At 42.1% G+C, this 20,764-nt stretch overlaps 2 protein-coding genes across 2 annotated transcripts; both read left to right on the top strand.

Moving 5' to 3' along the window:
• The first annotated feature begins 1,491 nt into the window (after positions 1 to 1,491).
• On the top strand, positions 1,492 to 11,492 carry ush1gb (Usher syndrome 1Gb (autosomal recessive)). The gene is made up of 4 exons (XM_080454980.1): positions 1,492 to 1,835; positions 7,366 to 7,822; positions 8,646 to 9,475; positions 10,236 to 11,492. The coding sequence occupies exons 1-3, from the start codon at positions 1,672 to 1,674 to the stop codon at positions 9,471 to 9,473; spliced, it is 1,449 nt and encodes a 482-aa protein (XP_080311106.1). The 5' UTR covers positions 1,492 to 1,671; the 3' UTR covers positions 9,474 to 9,475; positions 10,236 to 11,492.
• An 807-nt stretch (positions 11,493 to 12,299) lies between these two features.
• Positions 12,300 to 20,329, top strand: fads6 (fatty acid desaturase 6). Its single transcript, XM_080454696.1, has 6 exons — positions 12,300 to 13,315; positions 15,255 to 15,421; positions 16,894 to 17,074; positions 17,208 to 17,395; positions 18,402 to 18,581; positions 19,099 to 20,329. The coding sequence occupies exons 1-6, from the start codon at positions 13,024 to 13,026 to the stop codon at positions 19,246 to 19,248; spliced, it is 1,158 nt and encodes a 385-aa protein (XP_080310822.1). The 5' UTR covers positions 12,300 to 13,023; the 3' UTR covers positions 19,249 to 20,329.
• The last annotated feature ends 435 nt before the right edge of the window (positions 20,330 to 20,764 follow it).

Raw genomic sequence — 20,764 nt, 5'->3', positions numbered from 1 at the left:
TCAAGCCCTAACGTGCTACACTACAACTTTGACTAGGTGTGGTCATGGTCTCATACAAAACAAACAATCATGACACACCTGTGGAATTTGGTTTACTTTGCCACAGTTGAACTTTGTCTTATCATTTGCATTAGTCATGAATGGAAATGAGCAAATCAAAAATCTCTGCTGTTTTAATGTAAGGGACATACTCAAGCATAGGTATGTTAGATTTGTCTGCAGTGTTGTTAAAAGTGGAGACATTTGTGGTCCTTCAAGACTACTGAATGTATCCTGTAGTAGAGTTTATAAGGAAGGGCATTCATTTCCACTGTTTACATCAATGCTTGTTTGCACCCCACACACCATGCAGAGTTAAAATGTGTCCTTATCACGGCTATGTAAGCACCTCACAGGTCACTGATAACATTCAAATTCAAAATTCAAATCCGCAGACTTTATTTGTCACATACTCATACGTGTATGAGCAGTGGTAGAAAACATAGACTATATATAATATACAGAGAAAAAGAAGGTATACGTTAGCAACTGAGGATATACAGAATAGAATTGCACCTTCCTAGCTATTGAGTTCTTTATGTTGCAGCCAAAAAAGAAAAACAGACCGAATAGCATATACATAAATAGATGGTTGAATAAATTAGTGACCAAACTCCGAAGATACAGAACGACTTTAATGCAGCAGAGGATGAATAAGTTAGCCATCAAGTAGTAGAAAACTTCTGAGGGCAACAAAACTTTGAAACCTAAAAGTACTTTCATTCCTTAATTCCTCTGTGGCTAATTTCTGGTTGACCAAGATGTCACATTTTTATTTCATACTAATACAAATAATGAATGTATCCCATGTGTCTGTTCAGGAGGGGAAAGCGTTGATTGACCTATCTAAAGATAACACTATTGTTTTACATAATGCAGATAAAGGTGGAGCCATAGTGGTATAAAATAAAGATTATTATAGAGCAGAGATACTCAGACAGTTGAGCAACTATGAGTTTTACACTCCTTTTAAACCAACCCAGGACCTTAGAACAAAGTAGGGTCTGGATATGTATTCTATTCTATTCAATAAATTAAAAAAAGATTGTCTTTATGAGGCAGTCCCACTGAGTTCAAATTCACAATTTACAAGAAAGAGAGACCTGGTTAGCCAATACAAAATCACATATTGAAATACAATGCTAATATGAAATACAAAAATCCACATTAAAACAGAACAGGTGTTCAAACAGTGGCCACAAAAACAATCACGTCTCCTTCACCACATCCGTTTATGATGCCCTTAGATTCATCAGTGGATACCACCCAAAGGCGACCACTTGGAGGAGCATGCAACCACTACTGTTTTGATAGCCCTTCCCCTCTGAAAAGTGGGCGTTTCCATTTTCTGTAACCACTCCCTTTCCTTGTCAACCACCTGACCTCGTGTACGTTGCCAAGGCAACGGCACAAGCTCCTCTCTACTTCCCTGCGTGAGCCCTCTCTCTCTCTCCCTTGCCTTTACCTACTCCTCGGGCGGAGAAACAACAAACAACACCGACGGTCGTCCGAACGCCGCGCGTACCGTCTGGGCAAAACGTGCCCTAATGGCAAGGCAAACGAACCACGTTCCAATGCCATTATTTAACTGGAAGTGAAGCCAGCCAGCCCAGGCCCGACGCCGTGGCCACAATGACCGACCGGTACCACCGGGCGGCCCGGGATGGCTACCTGGACGTGTTGAAGGAAGCCACGCGGAAGCACCTGAACGCGCCGGATGAAGATGGCATGACACCCACGTTATGGGCCGCTTACCACGGCAACCTCGAGGCGCTCCGGCTCATCGTGTCGAGGGGGTGAGTTCAAAAACACATTTACACTTTGGCTCCTCTCTGTGAACCTTGCTTGCCTTTTGCGCCCCGTTGCCAGAACACGTGGTTTCACGAATTGCGACCTGCTATCAGTGACAGAAGATGGGTGGACAGAACGGATAGGACTCAGGAGAGATCCCAGCCATTCTGTTTATCTCTTTAATACCAACCTCAACCTATACAAATGGAATTAGTATTTCCAATTAAAGGTGCTGTAACTTTTTTTGTTTTGTTTTGTTTTTGTTAAAATAAGCGTTAAATAGCTCTATAACGCAATAGTAACCATTGAGACAGGGGTCTCCACTACTCTCCAGCTCTTTAGTAAACAAAACAATATATATAGCCTATGTTTAGGTTGGCATTGGCATACCAATTTCATCCCATCAGGATAGAGAAATGACAGGAGGAAACAGGATAAACAAGTGAGATTGTAAGTGATGGAAATAAAATAAAATAAGATTTAAAAAAATTAGCAGACAAAATTGGTACTGGTATAAAAGATAAACTTTCAGCTGATAAATAGTTTCTGTGATTTATTTATTGTATTATTTATTTCGACTGATTGTACTGATGTAGGTTTTGTTTTCATATTCAATTTTTTTTATGTTGGGGACTACGGATGAAAATGTGCATCTTTTTCTAAATCCAGTGTAATTACATTGCATCATATGTTTTGCTCATTAATACATGCTGTCCCTCCCAAATAAACAAAAAATAATAATGAAAAAAAACAAACAGTGTTGCCAAAAAAAGTCATGGTCCCGACATAATAAGACAAAGTCCAGTATTATAGTGCCGGTTGTAGAATAATTGTTTGTGATATTGACATTCAATAATGTAACTTTCCCCCATTGGATTTTAGTTACATATCTTATGTGAACACATTCAAATAACCATGCCACCTAAAGAATTAGAATCCTGTACCGTAAGCATCAAATCAGTGCTGCTAGATGGTCTGCTAGGCAAGTTTACAGCCTAATTACAGAGAAAGGTCATTTGCAGGAGGTTTGCCTCCCTAGTAAATGGACACACACACACACACACACACACACACACACACACACACGCACACGCACACGTACACGTACACACTAGTGAATGAGTAGCCAGCCACAGAATGCTGATTGGTCTCCAGTCAGTGTACAATATGACTTTGTGTTTAATCCCTTAGCCTCTGGCCGCCATTGGTGATGCTTTGATTGTGAGACACACTGAGCAATTAAACAACAGCACCTCTGTTGGTAACCATGTAAATCCTATTCAGTTACCCAACACAGAGGCCGTTTTTATACAGATCAATTACTCAAGGGGCGCAACTCCTTTACCCACATTGTAAATTACCTTGCAGCTACTTAAAGATAACATCTGCACTCTTTAGTTTCAGGTTCAAGAGTCTCTCTCTCTCACACACACACACACACACACACACACACACACACACAGACACAGACACAGACACAGACACAGACACACACACACACACACTAACTAATTAGCCATTTTCTCATTGTATAGCACAATGCCTTCCTAACCTAATAGAGTTTGCGCTCAGTATTTCTATGAAAAAGAATAGACAGAATTAAGAGGACTTAGCAGTACTGTAAGTCTATCTTCCGCAGTGATTAGTTGGGTAAAAGTCCCATTGTACAAGGGCTCTGCACGAGACAGTATCTTTTGTTAGAGGTTACACAAAGCAGCTTTAGAAAAGCTATAGTATTTACTATGAATTTAAAAGATGCAGTGATGGCTTGCTGTGGCTGAGAGACACTGAGAAGGGAGTGGGATAGTGTACTATATGTCATGCTCCCAGTGACAGGTTTATAATGCATGCAGTAAAGTCAGGGGCAGTTAAGGCCGCTGCTGGAGAGTACCGCAACGCAAGAGGATTATTAGCAAAGCAAAGGTCACTGTGATGGATTCAGCATATTCTACTCTCGTTAATCTCTGGAGGATGTACCGTGTGGATATGACAAAGATGACTAAAGCTGTGCTGGGGATTGGTGTTCATGGCAAAAGGTAGACAACAATTGAAAATAAAGAACAACCTCTAGATTTAGTTCACAAACACAGATTACAATATATTGTTATTTGCTAGTGTGAGCAGCAATTCTGTAATTTATATTCTCAGCAGATGTATCTTCTGACAAACAACACATTTCTAGTTAGTTTTCGAGCAGCAACTCTGATTTCATTTGTTATTTAGTAGCGACGTACACGTGATAGTTTTGGCAGCTATTGTTTCTGACTTTGCCCTCCTGGCAGAGTTTCTGATAGTCAAATTACTGTTTGGGACAGTCAGATGTGATTCTCCTTTTCGTACTTCTAGAGTGAGGCATTTCTCGGCTGCCTCTTTGCAACATATTCAATTACCCTTTTAGCTAACACTGCAAAACCTGCTTTGAAATAGAGCCTGACTGATTTATGGGTAGGCTGGTTTTACCGGACGATTTTTATAGTAATAACAATAATTTAGTCCCCTTTAGTTGTTTTTTAGGTATTTGTCACAGCACATATGTGAAATTTGTCCTCTGGCATTCATTTACCCATCCTAACTATTAGGAGCAGTGGGCGTTATTAATACAATGCCCAGGGAGCAGTTAGGGGTTAAGTGTCTTTCTCAGGGACTCTTTGACACATACACGTAGATGGGGTGAACCAGCGACCTTCTGATTACCATATGGCCTCTCTAGTCTCTACCCAATCAGCTATGGCTGGCCGTCACAGATATAATTTGGTACATATTGTCTAAAATGCAGCGATAGCTAAACTCTTTTTTTTTACAGTACATAATGCTGAAACAGTTGCCTGGGGTGAATTATGGTGTGAGTCATCCTCTCCACAACATCTTGGCAGGCCAAGAAAAGCAGCCGCAAGGATCTGTTCATTTCTTTGCCCTGCAAGAACGGTTTGTCCCAACAGCAATTAGGCTCTTTAACAATACAACCAGCTGCTAGGCTTATGAACTGGACTACTACTTTTAGTTATGAGTCTTATGTGCAATAACAAAGAATTGTTATTCCCAGTGACCCCTTTTTAATGCTCTTTATGATTTTTATGTTTCATAGTATGTTTTTATATACTGTATACTTTAACCTCTGTATCCTCTAGTTGTTTTAACCTGTGCCTTTTCGTGCAGGACATTGTGCCTGTATGAGCTATGGGAATTTCCCTCTGGGATTTATGCTGTGTGTGTGTGTGTGTGTGTGTGTGTGTGTGTGTGTGTGTGTGTGTGTGTGTGTGTGTGTGTGTGTGTGTGTGTGTGTGTGTGTGTGTGTGTGTGTGTGTGTGTGTGTGTGTGTGTGTGTGTGTGTGTGTGTGTGTGTGTGTGTGTGTGTGTGTGTGTGTGTGTGTGTGTGTGTGTGTGTGTGTGTGTGTGTGTGTGTGTGTGCCGCCGTGAGAGTGTTAGTATACAGTACCTATTAATGACAAGGTGTGACATCACAGACGGGAAGTTGAAATCAGGGTTACGGCTGATAAAGGTGGTGACCTCACCGTGCATGGTCACCGTGTCTCTGGGGTGTCTGAGAAAAAAAAGACTTGACATGTAGGATGAATAATTCAAAGTCATCTCTGTCATGTTTAACCTGCAGCACTTCAATTATTGATCAGCCCTTAGCTAATGCCTGGCCATGTGGGCGGGTAAAAGGCAGGAAAGGGAGGGCTTTTTTGAGCCCAGAGCAATGCATATCAGACACCCTAACCTGCGGTATGACCTGGGTATGACACACATTAGAAATTAAAACAAACTGTTGGACCCTCGACTACAATCAACATAGTTTCCATGGAACACGACTGTGTACTGTTATTATTTGTTGTGTCAGTTTATACTGTCAATACCTATTTTCTTATGGCATGTTTTGTTGAGCTTTTAATTACACAATACTTTTTCGGACCTGACAAACAATTACAATAAAGAAAAACCATGACTAACACTGAAACAGATAAAAACAAACCTAATACTACTAGCCTTTAAAATAGAAAATACAACAATTTACTTAACTGGCAAAACAGCTTTAAAAAACTAATTGGATCGAAACTGTGTTTGAAAACAAAAGTCAAAACGAAATGAAAATAAAAACATGCAAAACTAATAACCTTAACCCTAAGTCAGGCTTGGGTGACGCTGCCCCCTGGTGGATATATCCTGACACTGAGTAGAAGGAAAACGTAAAAGAATGGGATAACATTCTGTCCTTTTTAGTGCACTTATTTCAGAGAACAAGAGCGGCAATTAGAGCGGCATGGACAGGTTTTTGTATTCAGCATCAATACTGTTCTGTATGTCTTCTGCAAATAGCAAAATCAAATCTTTTCTCTTATATTCGGACCTGGAGAGGGTCATTCATGCCTTCATCTCCTCACGCCTACATACTGCAACTCCCTGTATTCTGGGCTTAGCAAAAAGGCAATTTCCCGTCTCCAACTAGTGCAGAATTCAGCAGCTAGATTATTGACCAACTCTGGGAGACGTGACTACATTGCCCAGGCAAACATACTAATGAGGAAATTTCACAAATGCTCTGTACATGTCAAGGTATCACTCTTTAAAGCCTTCTGTACACCATTGTATACGGCTCACTTATGGAGTAACTACAAAGCTAGCAGCATGCGAAAACTAAAAGTAGCATATATTGATGCTCTACGGTTGCTGGTGAGGGTACCAAGATGGCACAGTGCCAGCCAGCTGTTTGTAAATCTGGGGGTACCTACCTGTCAAGCCCTGTTAAGAAATTTAATGTACAAATTCATATGTCGTCTTGAAAAGTCTGACAATCATGTTATTAAGATTTTAATTAACCCTGTCAAGAGTTCTACTCGGTTCTCTTCCACGATATGGAGACATTGGCGTAACAGCCTCTACTGACTTTGAAAAGCTGTAGTTGGACTGTTTTTATGTGTTTTTTTCTTTCTTTTTATTATTTTATTGCTTTTACTGTGTGATTGTCATCCTGTTTTGCTGTATGGACCCTGAGTCTGAAATAAAGATTGAATTGAATTGCACCTGTCCTGGCCAGCTGGCTTCCCTTCACTGGCTGCCTGTGAGTTTTAGAATTGACTTTAAACTTTTTTTCAGAGATCATTGGAAGTGTTCACGGCCCACCCGTCAGAGCATGTTTATTATAATGATCAATCAATCGATTTAACATGATGGAGTAATAACATCTTTTGATTGATTGATTGAATATTTTATTAGGCAAAACATGTAGAACAGCACAGTTACATTTAAAATACTTTGTCTAAAAGGTCCGTTCATAAAAGTCCTTGCGGTCTTGTTTCCAACGAGGTCCTAGGTATTCAGTTCATAGACAATTTATTATATTTTAAGTTCCTATTTATTGGTATTGCCCTGGCACACAGTCTGGGAATGTCTACTCTAGTGTTTCCTTCCTAGCCAGTGTAGGCAGTGAACTGTGAATCAACACCGTTGCAACGTATGCATTGAACAACAATAATCACTGTAACATTGATCAGCACTGTTTCTCACGCTGCCCCCTGCTCTTCCTCCGTCCATCAGGGGCGACCCGGACAAGTGCGACATCTGGGGGAACACACCGCTCCACCTGGCAGCTGCCAACGGCCACCACAACTGCCTGTCCTTCCTGGTGGCCTTCGGTGCCAACGTGTGGTGCCTGGACAGCGACTACCACACGCCACTGGACATGGCCGCCGCCAAGAGCCACATGGACTGCGTCCGCTACCTGGACTCCATCGCCGCCAAGCAGATCACCCTGAACCCCAAGCTGGTGGGCAAGCTGAAGGACCGGGCGTTCCGCGCCGCCGAGCGCCGGATCAAGGAGTGCGCCAAGCTCCAGAGGAACCACCAAGAGCTCATGGAGAAGAAGTTCCTGAAGGAGGCGGCGGCGATGGACAACGCCGACACCATGAGCTTCTCCAGCTACACCAGTGGCAGCACGCTGAGCCGCAAGCTGCCCCAGTTCAACACCGTCACCGCCAACATGCCATACTCGCAGGTGTGTGCGCTCGTTCACTTTTTCCCCCCCACATTTTCATCGTACGATGAATAGAGAAAATCTTCATCTACAAGCTTACAATGTGTCACATCGACATAACTTGTGAACTTGTAGAAGATATGCTATTTTCACAATTAGTGAATAATGGAATTTGGGGAAAATCTTTGATAATTATAGAAAATTCGAGACTATAACGACATGCCCAAAATAGGGATACCAGGTTTGAAGTGGTTAAACTTAAAACCAGTCTTGATTAAACTCTGACTGAGGTCGTTTTCCGTTTTTTACTCTTTGAGAGTTAAATCTACAAATTTCTGTCAATATGGATGTTATCGTAATTATTGTCCTTTCTATAGACTACTGTATCCTCATAGACATCAACAATTAACTGAAATGCAGTGCTCGGGTGGCGCAGTGGTAAACGTAGCTGCCCACCACCACAGAATCTGGGGTTTCGAAACCACCGTGGTGCATCCGGCTTTGTCAAGAGTACACAATTGGCCAGTGTTCGAGGGCGGGAAGCCGGACGGGTAGGGTGATATTTGTAACTGCATGTAGTCCTAGAGGCTGGGGCGCCGCCTGTCAGCGGGGAGTGTTGTGCGGGAGTAGTAGGACGGAGGCTCTATATCCCCCCGGTGGGGGCTCCTCAATAATTGGCATAACGACTAAATTGGGGAGAAAAAGGGGTAAAAAATAAACAAATAAGATTATTAACTGAAACGCAAATCCCCTTAAATTCTTCATTCTTCAGTGTATTTATTCAGTGCTCATGGCCTTGTAATGGATATAATGGCTGCTTGTCGACTTCACCCTTTCCTCTCAGGCCACACTGCACTCCACAGCCAAGGGCAAGACCAAGATCCAGAGGAAACTGGACAAGAAGAAGCACGCCGACGGCACCTTCAAGATCTACGAGGATGGGAGGAAGAGCGTGCGCTCCCTCTCGGGCCTGCAGCTCGGCAGCGACGTCATGTTCCTCAAACAAGGCACCTACGCCAGCCCCAAGGAGCGCTCGCGCCTCAACGTCCGCGACATGTTCCCCCGCGGCTACAACGACGACGACGACGCCGACACCATCTCCCGTGCCATCAGCGACCCTGGCCTCCACGAGGCCGCTTATTCGGAGATCAGCGGCGACTCCGGCCGCGACTCACTGTTCACCAGACCTGGGCTGGGCACCATGGTTTTCAGGAGGAACTATACGAGCGGGGGCATGTACGGGATAGGGGCGCGGGACGAGGGCAGCGTGGTTGGGAGCGAACCCGTGGGCAGGGCACCGAACGTGCGCCTACGCGGGAGGCTGCCCCGGCACTCGCCCAGCCTGGACGAGGACAGTGTCGGCAGTGCCTTGAGCCTGCAGGAGAGGAACCTGCAGGAACTGCCCTGGGAGGACACCGACGTCGGGCTGGATGAGCAGCTGGAGCCGGACAACAGCCCCTTGGAGACCTTCCTGGCCTCCCAGAGCCTCAGTGAGTTCATGCCCATCTTCTTGAGGGAGAGAATAGACCTCGAGGCCCTGCTGCTGTGCTCAGACAAGGATCTAAACAGCATCCACATACCCCTGGGCCCGAGGAAGAAGCTGCTGGACGCCTGCAAGAGACGCCTCGAAACTCTTGATGACCCTGACGCCATTGAAGACACTGCGCTTTGAAGGTCAGTAATATATGGGAAAATATAAATGTTTTAAATGGTGAGGCATCTCGCAGCATTCACTTCCTCACAGATTGATTGATACACCTTGAATACCACCCTTGAGTGACAGTCTCTACACCAGGGGTCAGCAACCTTTTCGGGCACATGATCACTAAGCCGTTTCCCAAGGCTGGGATGATCACCCAGTGCCAGACAATGAAAAGAAAAAACTCTTAACACCAATTATTTTACTTCTCATTATATGCTGCTAATTAGAATAAATGCATGAAATAAAAAGCATAGAATAAGTTGGTTATTTAATAATCAAATCTAACAAAGAATTAGTCACTAATTTAATATGAATAATAAAGGTAATTCTGACTTTCTGGTGAGAAAAGCTTTATGTATATCAAACAATAATTAATAACGATTGTTTTTGATCAACCAATTGATCACCTCATCACCTCATCATTGATCACCTGGTAGATGGATGAAAAAGGGGTGTTTAACCACCCCTGATGTGCAAAGTCTACAGGGTGAATTGTACATTATTTAGTCATTGAATTCCACTGGACCTGGAGACCTTGCTTTCTCAGCAGCTTGTTGTTATATTGAATAACGGGGCCATCTAGTGGACACTTGGGAAATAGATAGCCTTTGGTAGGCTTTATAGAGGCAAGTAGGCTGTTAATAAAACATCCTAGTATTGAAATTACTTTTATATTAAGAGTGTAAAATGATATTGTAATACTATGTGTGTTTTTTTGTACTGTGTTTACAGGAGAGAAATAGAGTAAAGTTGTGACACACTGTTCATGGACTTGTCAATACGAAGCTCCACAGCAGCTGTTGTTCACATGACATGTCCATGGGGATATACTTCCTGGCAGTAGATGAAGGAGGCTCCAGAGAGACCCAGATTCTTTGATTAACCACATGAACCCTAGCGTATCCTATGCTGGGCAAACATTCAGAGAAAATAGCCAGATCTGCAAGCTCACACCGCATTGTGAGCTTGTAGATTGGATATTTTCGCCTGGTTTGGTGTAGAGGAGAAAAAAGGAGGGATCCAAGTATTGACCCCTGGGGGTCAACGACGTATTTAGGGCTTTAACCCATTAGAACCGGCTATTCACACACACATACGTGCCGCGCTATGAGTTTGTAGATCTTCTATTTTTGAAAAATCGTGAAAATCGTTGAATATATATATTTTTTTAAAAGCAAACATCTTTAACTCAAATCTTTGCTTCTGGGGGTTCCTGGAACAAAATATTTTGAGATGGGGGTCTGCGGCCAAATACATATCATTTGACATGGAAAAGTTTGAGCACTACTGAATTATAGCAACATAAGTTTTTCAGAAAACTGAAGAAGACATTTGTAGAATCAGCCTCAGGTCTTATTGGGTTAAAGCCCCCTTGTCATCATCGCTGAAGGCAGATTTTATGGAAGGTGTTGGCAGCTGGCAGAAAACGTATCGGGGACGCAAAGGAACATTTTTTTATAGGAAAGCCTTGCCACACGTGAAACACGTGGTCATGTGTTGTGCCTGAAAGATTTCCAAAAACATTTCTGCCATTGTGAAACAGTTATCTCTATGTATTTATATGATGAATGATTTAAACTTTATCCGCTGATATGCTATTATTTATTAACCTTCATTGCACAGTTGTATTATTGACAGAGTTGTTTAAGTGTTAAATTTATTATTTATTTATTCAACGACACATGCAAACTATATGAAGAAAGCTTGATATTTATAATGGATGAAAATAGCCACTGACTATGATGTTGGAAGGACATTTATTAGGGAAAGAAACAACACTGAGGTTGCGCAAAGTGTGCGCTAGTCGCTAGATAACACTGTTATCTCAGGTTGCTCTGGGGGTGTAATATTTCACTATAGGTCTGCCTGTGCACTTGAAAGTGTGACCGTGCATGAATGTACATTTTTATGTTAAGGAAGATAACCAGTCTTTGTAATACAAAACGATTCCTGTTCACATGTACCCAGTGACGTATGGATCTTTTATTAAAAGAAAAAGAAAATACCGGCTTTGTCCATATTCATCCCTGCATCATTACCATGTTCATCATTACAGTTTCTTGTCTCCTTTGGCCAGTGGTGGAAAAAGTACAAAATGTCTTTACTTAAGTAAAAGTATCAATACTTCAATATAGAAATACTCTGTTACAAGGAAAGGTCTGGAATTCAAAATGTACTTGAGTAAAAGTACAAAAGTATTGGTATCAAAATGTACTTAAAGTATAAAAATAAAAGTACTCATTTTGCAGAATGTCCCATTTCCAGTTTTCAAATGTATGATTTTTTTTCTTGAAAAAAGCAGATGTGCAAGCTCACAATGCCTTGCGATGCGACGCATTGTGAGCTTGTAGATCTGCTATTTTCAAATGGGCGAAATGTATTTAGGGCTGAAGTAATGTATGTTTTGTAATAATAACCAAAACCTACAAAGTAACTAGTAACTACATTTTCAAATATTTGTACTGGAGTAAAAGTACAATAGTTGCCTCCGAGATGTAGTGGAGTAGAATTTAAGTACTGAAAATTGGAGGTACTCCTGTAAAGTTAAAGTACCTCAAAATTGTACTTAAGTACAGTACTTGAGTAAATGTACTTAGTTACTTTACACCACTGCCTTTGGCCTCAAAACATGGACTCCCAGAGCCTCAGTTAAAGAGCAAAGTGGAGTCAGCGCCATGGCATCAAGCCCAGAACACTGTATCTCCCAATAAAAGCACGTACACACACTCATATAAACACACTGAGTACATCCACACATTCTTGTACACTTGACAAGCCTATTCCCCCCTCTACACTTTGACCCCTCCCCTAGTAGCTATATAACACACTACAGAGCAGCCATTGCTAATCCTCTTCCATCCCATCCTCAGACCCTCTCTTCCCTCCCCTTTCCCGGGACGAATGCCAAGGTTACAGGGAGGGGAGGGGAGGTTGGGTTGCGTAGACAAAGCCAGGAGGGTGGGGACATGCAGTATGCATGAAAAGCTATGCAGGACGGCAGGGAAGAAGAAGACAGTTGGGGAGTGAGAGAGACGCGCATTAGCTCCTGCAGCTGAGCAGCTGCAGTTCCGTGCAGCAGCCCCGCGTTCGACTATTCGGCGGAAACCCTCCTGGGGTTCTGTCACAACACGAGACGACCCCTAAATCATCCGTGGCCTGCCTTACATGCCACTGTGGGACAGGGAATCTCAAGGCTGGTTACCTGGCCAGGGACTGCATCAGAAAAAAACTGACAAGGGGAGAAAGAGAGAGAGAGAGAGAGAGAGGACAGCGTGATAAAGATTATGAGAAGAGAGAAGAGGAAGCACTAGTCACTTGAAGGAGCAAAAAGGGGGCTGGACTTCTCTTAGGGTTCCTTGCCAATTAGACCTCTACCGCTATGTGAACGTTGACCTGTGGACTCAGTACTCTGGCTGAAGTGCTGGCAACTGCAGGACGCCGCCGCGCTGTGTGACCGTGAAGCCTTGAGCCGTGGTTGAGCCGAGTTTCTCCTCAGTCACTGACAGTTCCGTGAGCTGTCATGCAGGCTGTATCAGCAGAGTGGAGGGAAGGCAAGAGTGAGCAAGGAGATGTCAAATCCTGGGAAGGGGAGACCTTGTTTGAGAGGAAACTGCACTCCACGGATTCAAAACAGGACCAGAAAGAGCGGGGCAACGGAGAGATGAAGGGAGAGGGCAAGGTAACGGACAAAGAGTCGCTGATGATGGAGCTGACGCGGCTGGTCCAGAAGGTGGTGAGGGAGAGCAGTTGGTGGGAGAAGAGAGGCATCGACTGCAGCATCCTAGCTGGAGCATTCCTCTGCCTGCCACCGGGTAACGTGTGCTTTCATTTATACTCCGTAGTACGGCGGTGTTTGTGGTCCACTTCAGAATGATACGTTTAATATTAAATTATGTTATGACTTGAGCTGGGTACAGAGAGAACAGACAGTGAGACAGATAAGCTAATCACTAGCAGACTTGGCTGGCAACCTTGAGACTTTGAATATTTTTCATTTTATGCATACAATACCTGCTGACCACAAATAATTCTAAAAAAGACCTGACTGGAAACTATACAAAAACATTCAAGCCATTCATCATGTAAATTTGAGACCCAAACCTAACTATTTTTAGTGCTGCTGCCCAAATGAATATAATGCTGCCCAAGTTAATCTAATTAATAATCTAATATGGCTGTCATTTCTGGACATGTGTCCAATACTGGGTCACTGGCGATCAACTACTGACCTCAATAAAGGTTTGTCACTAGTGTCATTTGAGCAAAGGACCTGACAGCTTTATTGGAACATATTACATAATATGGAAATTAGACACCATAGCAACATGTTTTGTAATCTAGACTTGTAGTCTCCAAGTCTCCACAACATTTTCCTATGACAGTGTAGTTGAGGTTGAGGATATACTATAGCATTCAAACTGTGGACAGATTTTTTTATTTTAAGTTACATTTATATTTAGTATTACTTTGCGCCCTAATTTGGTATGCATCACTGACCTTTTGGCTTACATGAGCTGCTTTGAAATATGAGGTTGTGAATATTAATGCAGTTTGCCATGTTAGGAAGTTGGGAACATAACAATCGGGGTATACTAGTATACAAACCCTGTAATCTATATAAAGACAATTTAACTCAGTCCAAGAATAGATAACACAAAATAAAAAAGGGGGTTAAAATGGCATCTAATTGGTTAATTTTTATATCATTTCAAGTAGTCATAGTTGTACGATCATACAGTGTCTGTGATGAAAGGTGCAGGGCTCTCACCCCCAAATGAGGATAGAGTTTCCCTCCATCACCCGATCTCACCACAAACAGTAACGCACACCATCGCTGCATGGGGTAGCTGGCTGGGTGCTCAGACACAGACAGGAGATAGCCTAATACTGTGTGCATTCTTTAGGCTTGATTATACTCAGTTGCATGTGGCGTTGCGCACTAAAAATAGCTGATCTTACAAGCTCACATTGTGTCACAGCGAGAGTGGCTGTGAGCTTGTAGATCTGCTATATTTGGCGCTACACCGGCACACAGCTATATGTAAATTCAGGCTTCATACAATGTAAAGAAACGGGTCACTGACCGCTGGAAAACAAGTGCTGAATGCATGGTATCACATTGACCTCTTTCTTTCACTCACACATACATTCACTCAGGGAAATCTCACGTTATGCTGGGAGTGGGATGAGAAAGTTCTGCATGTGTGTTTTAAATAGCAGCATGAACACTGAACAGAAAAACACAAAAGTAAAAGTACAAACATTTTGAAAATAGCAGATCTACAAGCACAGCGTTGTGAGCCTGTAGATCTGCTATTTTCAAATAGCCTTGGTATAAAATAGGACTAAAGTGGTTTATAATGAAAGTACGTTTTATAATGAAATAATTTATATCTGCAAAGTAACTAGTAACTCAAGTTTTCAAATAATTGTAGTGGAGTAAAAGTACAAAATTTGCCTCTGAGATGAAGTGGAGTAGAAGTAAAAGTATAGACAATTGGAAATACTCCAGTAAAGTAAAAGTACCTCAAAATTGTACTTAAGTACAGTACTTGAGTAAATGTACTTAGCCACTTTAGACCACTGTAATTTAGTTGTGTCTTCTAGTTTCACAGTGTGTGTCTATTGTTACAAATCATATTACAGATGTCCAAAGGCCAAAAGGAAAAGTTTTGTCAGCTGCCTACTATCTTTCACTTGTCCCTCTGTTCTCTCTCCATCTCTACAATCCCTCTGTTGTGGTTCCTCCAGCCTTCCTGCTGCTGGGTTCCTTCCACTTGACCTGGTTCGCAGCGGGGCTGCTGCTCATGGGGTTGGCTCACGCCATCATCACCATCAAGGGGACACACCTGGCCAGCCACGGTTCCCTGAGCGAGTCCCCGGCCTGGGGGGAGTTCTGGGCCGTCTTCTTCATAGAGGTGAGAGAATTGTTCAGGTTAAATGTCTGTGTGATGGAAAAGGTACTACATTCTTTTTTTTTACTAAAGGAAAAGTATCAATTCTGCAATGTAGAAATACTCTGTTACAAGTAGAAGTCCCGTATTCAAAATGCACTTGAGTAAAAGTACAAAAGTATCGTCATGAAAATATACTCAAAGTACCGAAACTAAAAGTACTCATTGTGCAGAATGTCCCGTTTCACAAGTTCAAATGTATACATAATTTCTTTAAATAGCCGATCTACAAGCTCACAATGCAGAGCTTGTAAATCTGCTATTTTCAAATGGCCGAAATCAATATACGGCTGAAGTAGTTAGTGTGTTTTGTAATAATAATCAAAATCTACAAAGTAACTTGTAACTAAAGTTTTCAAATAATTGGAGTGGAGTAAAAGTATAATATTTGCCTCTGAGTTGTAGTGGAGTAGAAGTACAGAAAATTGGAAATACTCAAGTAAAGTAAAACATTTTTACTCAAGTTCAGTACTTGAGTAAATGTACTTGTAGTTACTTTCCACCACTGGTAAACATCTACGTAAATGTGAGTATGTATCCCTTGGCCATCTGTTGATTATTTACTGTCCTCAAACATAATCAGTTAATCAATGTACCTCACTGCAAATCACTTTGTTTACATCCTGAGTGGATGATTATCGAGTCTGGCTCATTCACTGCAAAACAAAACTAGCATGTAGTATCAGAATCAGAATCACTTTTAAAAGTGGGTGAAATTAGTTTTTGTGCAATCGTTTTGTTATTTCCATAGATAAAAACAGAAAGGTAAGAAGAAGAGGGGGGGGGGGCAAGAGATCAATCAAAGAAAACTTAAATGATCTACACGTTTACACATAGTGCCTGAGGTAAGATATGAAGGTGCGTGAGCATAGCAGCAGATGTATACTGTACGTGATACTACGGACGTTAGTTAAGGTGCGAGAAAAACACAAAAAACTACTTCCGCGAAAAGAAAAGTCAGTCAGTGCAAAATGTCAGTGCGTGTCGACCGCATAATCCACATTAGGTAAACTGACACTAATCCACAGGTCGGTCCATGGGGAAGAGCAAAAGAAAAGAGAGAAAAAAAGTCTGAGTCACTGTCATGTAAGCTTTGCTCCTCTTCACCCTTGGACTACAAGGTCCATGGGTGAAGGGTGAAGCCTGGCTTATCAGGTCGGGGCCGTCTTCTTCTCGTGACCTTCTCTAAATTTTTGTGTATTTAGTTAATCAGTAATGGTATTGGTCCTCCAGCTATTCAGAGCTATTTGTGTGTATGTCATTTCAAAGGTGGTGTTAGGCATTTAGCAGACTCTTACTCTGCACTTTATACCTGTGCGTCTGTCTGTCTGTCTGTCTGTCTGTCTGTCTGTCTGTCTGTCTGTCTGTCTGTCTGTCTGTCTGTCTGTCTGTCTGTCTGTCTGACTGTCTGTCTGTCTGTCTGTGCCTCCATCCAGATATGTGGCGCATTCACAGCTAAAGCAGGAGTGCACGGCCACATTAAGATGCACCATGCCCATACTAACATCATCGGGCTTGGTGACTCCAGCACATGGAAGGCCCCCATGCTGACACGCAATGTTTACCTGTTCATAGCCCCCCTGGCAGTGCCCATCATTACGCCTCTTGTTGCACTAGGTGAGAAATGCAATAAAGAAAAAGTACTTTTAAAGTCGATGATTACATTCTTCTTCTTATTCAGTGCATCTACAGTATCAAGTATTGTTGAAGTTGTTGTTCTCACTGTTATGATGCCCTCTGGTTTTTGCAGGTCACATGATAGGTCATTCACTGGCTCTGGCCCTAAGGACCACACTGCTGGTAATACTGGGATTTTATTCCCAGTACTGGCTGCTGATACATGTCTCTGGGTTCCAGTCACCTTACAGCGCCTTACTCTGCATGCTCGTGTGCAGGGCAATGTCCTCTATGCCCTACATCCATGTCAACATATTTCAGGTAAGCCTCCATACACAAGATAAAGAGAAATTTCAATCTCCCAAACAGCATACAAAGATACTCATGATTCGTGTTACAAAGTGTATACTGAATAGTTTGGCTTCCATGGTGACAGTACAGTGTTCAAAGTGTACGCTGTACAGGCATCGACACACAAGGGAGGCACGATCATGGGATTAGTCTGGAGCCAATTCAGAATATGGAGCCAGAATATGTGGGATAAATTATGAGTGCACTTCTTGTGCCCAATGACCTTTTATAGAAAACCCTTTTCAATGTGGTGCTGTGTCCTCAAAGTGTTTCACCCAGGAATTCCAGGAGACCGGTCACTGAACAAAGGGGAGCAAAAGGAACAATTCATGCATGATTTTTCCCAGACGGAGCCTTGCCTGTAGAGTTCATTGTGTATTGTTCTGGTCTAACTGTTTGATCATGGATTAGTAAATATGAACTCTTGATGGGGCTTGAAGGGGCTTAGGGAGGAACATTCAGGAGCACTTTACATTAACAACTTAAACCCTATATACTGTACTTGGTTTACCGGGGTCCCCAATGGGTCTATAGTTGGTCCCCTCCTTTTTTCCCTCTACACCAAAGCTGTACAAGCTTAGATCTGCTAGATTTTCACCAACTGTTCATCTATTTTTGCCAAATACACCCATGATTATGACATGCCCTGAAAAAGGGCACTGGGGTTCATGTGGTTAAAGCGCATATAAGTATGTTTGTAATGCATTATAGACTCATAAATAGACTATTTGAATTAGTAAGAATATCCAGAGCTGGACCTGCGGATCCAGTACGGATCCAGTCCAGCCTGTGTCACTGTAAACATATCATAGCAAACAAACAGTCCAGTACATATTGTCAGTATTTCCCTTGCTGAAACCATATACGTCCCATGAATAGATATCTAACATTGACATACCTTAGTGTCATTATGAGATCTCATCACACTGTTCTGACTAATAAAAATGGATCAAATTAAACTATTTCTGTTCCACAGCACATTGGCCTTTCCATGTTCTCCCCCACCAGCCGTCCCAAGAGGATTTACCAGATGACCCACGGGGTCCTTAACCTGCCGCGCAATCCCCTCCTAGACGTGACATTCGGACATTCTCTCATCAGCTGCCATGTTGAGCACCACCTCTTCCCCTTTTTGACTGACAACATGTGTTTAAAGGTTTATTTTTCTTTTTATTATTGTAAATATGTAACTAAAATATGTCATTAAGGTACCATACCGGTCTGGCATGTTTAGACCAGTGTTTAGTGACATTACTGCCGATCATTTCCCAAAGAATACAGTGGTTTGTTTGATATTCGGCTGGACCTGCAAGCCAGCCCTAAACACAAAAATGTTTCCTACAGACTACAGCATTGACAACAAACTATAGCCAATCGTAAAACAATCATCTCATAACATGGTTAATAGGCAACGGGATGTAAGTCTATCCTCGGTTGGTACAGCTTTGGTTACATTAGCCATGGTTAGTTCTTGTTCAGTGCTAATCACAACAGAACTTAGAGATAAATATTGCTGATGAGAAAATTGCCGCTAAATACGTACTGGCTGTAAAACAGAGATGCATGCTGTGGAAGACTGTTTGTCTATGTGCATTTGTCTTGGCAATGACCGAGAAACCACACCTATGTTTACAGTACTTCTGTTGTCCCTTTCCTTCCGCACAACTCACCAGGTGAAACCTATTGTGTCCAAGTATCTGAAGGAAAAAGAGCTTCCTTACCAGGAAGACAGCTACTTCTCCCGTCTGCGCCTCTTCTTCCACAAATACCAGGAACTGATGGTGTACGCGCCAGCCATTACAGAGCTGGTGGGAGTGCAATGATGGAGGGAAGGTGATGGAAAACATTAGTGGAGAATGGAGATGTATGACAAAAACTACTCTTAACTGTTGCTGCTATTTACATAAACACTGCTGCCTAGATATTTTCTACTCTTGTCAACTGGGACAATTTGCTTAAGAGCACAAGCTTCAACATGTACTGTATGTACAGTACTTCAATGTTGCAACATGGACAGTCCATATTTGGACAACCTACAGCAAGCAATACATTGTGAACCAATGATGCACTGATAAAGCAAGATCTGATTATGATTAATGCTTAGGATTGCTCTAACATACTGTAGCAATTATACTTCATTGAGTTAAATTAATATATGTCATTAATGTAACACGAATATAGAAGGTGCTAACAAGTACTGATATCATTGGCATCCACTTTCTCATATTATACACCCACCTATCGAACTGCATTTTACTGTATATCCTGCAGGAATTCATCTCCAGGACGTCAATGCATACATTATGTAGGATTATTTGTCATACCTACACAATTCCTGCAGAACTCCATGGCAAATGGAAAATATTACTATGGGACCTTTTTGTAACTTGATCTTTGAGATATTACATGGTCCCAATGAGGCTGAAGGACCGCCTTAGTAGGCCTTGAAGATGTACCCAGAATAGCTGCCAGCTGTTTTCTTCTCATTTCCAATGGCATCTCTCCCACCTCCTCCTGTACTGCTAAAATTGGAGCCGATTTAACAACCCTACAACACAACCCAAGAGCTCGCCTGTGAACTACATCCAGTGTTTTCAACTGAGTATGAGCTGCAAGCCCATGGGCACAGGCTATACTTTTTATGTCATCTGGGCACCACCAAATGAAACCTAATTTATACTTTGTTGTACGAAGGAGTAGCCCATTAAGTAGGCATAAGAGTTGAGCACACCACTTTTCATATACAACATACATATACATATTTCATAGTATCTGATGACATTATTACATTTTTTGCATTTGTTTTATTTTGTGTACTCTTATGTTACTCTAACATCAAAATAAACTTCCAGAAAACTAAACATGGCAACTCTTTCTACATCCTCAAGATCACAGTATTATCAATCTATGTCATCAACAACATCGTTTTTTCACACTGAACTTGAAATGCCCTCACTTTTCCACTTTATCAATACCTTGCTGTATTCTCTCTCCTGAGATCATTATGTGCAGCATGTTCCTTTGTTTCCTCCACATAGCCTCATCTTCTGCAAAAAATAATTACTCGCACCCATCTTCACTCTATAAAAATCATAATTGACCATTATGGGGAACAATAAAGGTCTGAACACACTGGACATCTCTGATCCTATATTCTAACTTGGATTGTTCTACCAAAAAGGCCTTTAACCCAATCAAAGTATTTAATCCAATGAAAAGCCCTTCAGGCTCCTACTAATCCCCATTGTATCTAATTTAATAAGTCCCTCACTCCACATCATATCATATACTGAAAGGAAAGGAAGACTCAAGTGCTCACAGGTACCAGGCCATAAACTG

The sequence above is a fragment of the Gymnoscopelus braueri genome, assembly GCF_963280865.1.
Source record: "Gymnoscopelus braueri genome assembly, chromosome: 17".
Classification (NCBI taxonomy): Eukaryota; Metazoa; Chordata; class Actinopteri; order Myctophiformes; family Myctophidae; genus Gymnoscopelus; species Gymnoscopelus braueri.
This window is presented reverse-complemented; position numbering and strand designations above follow the sequence as displayed.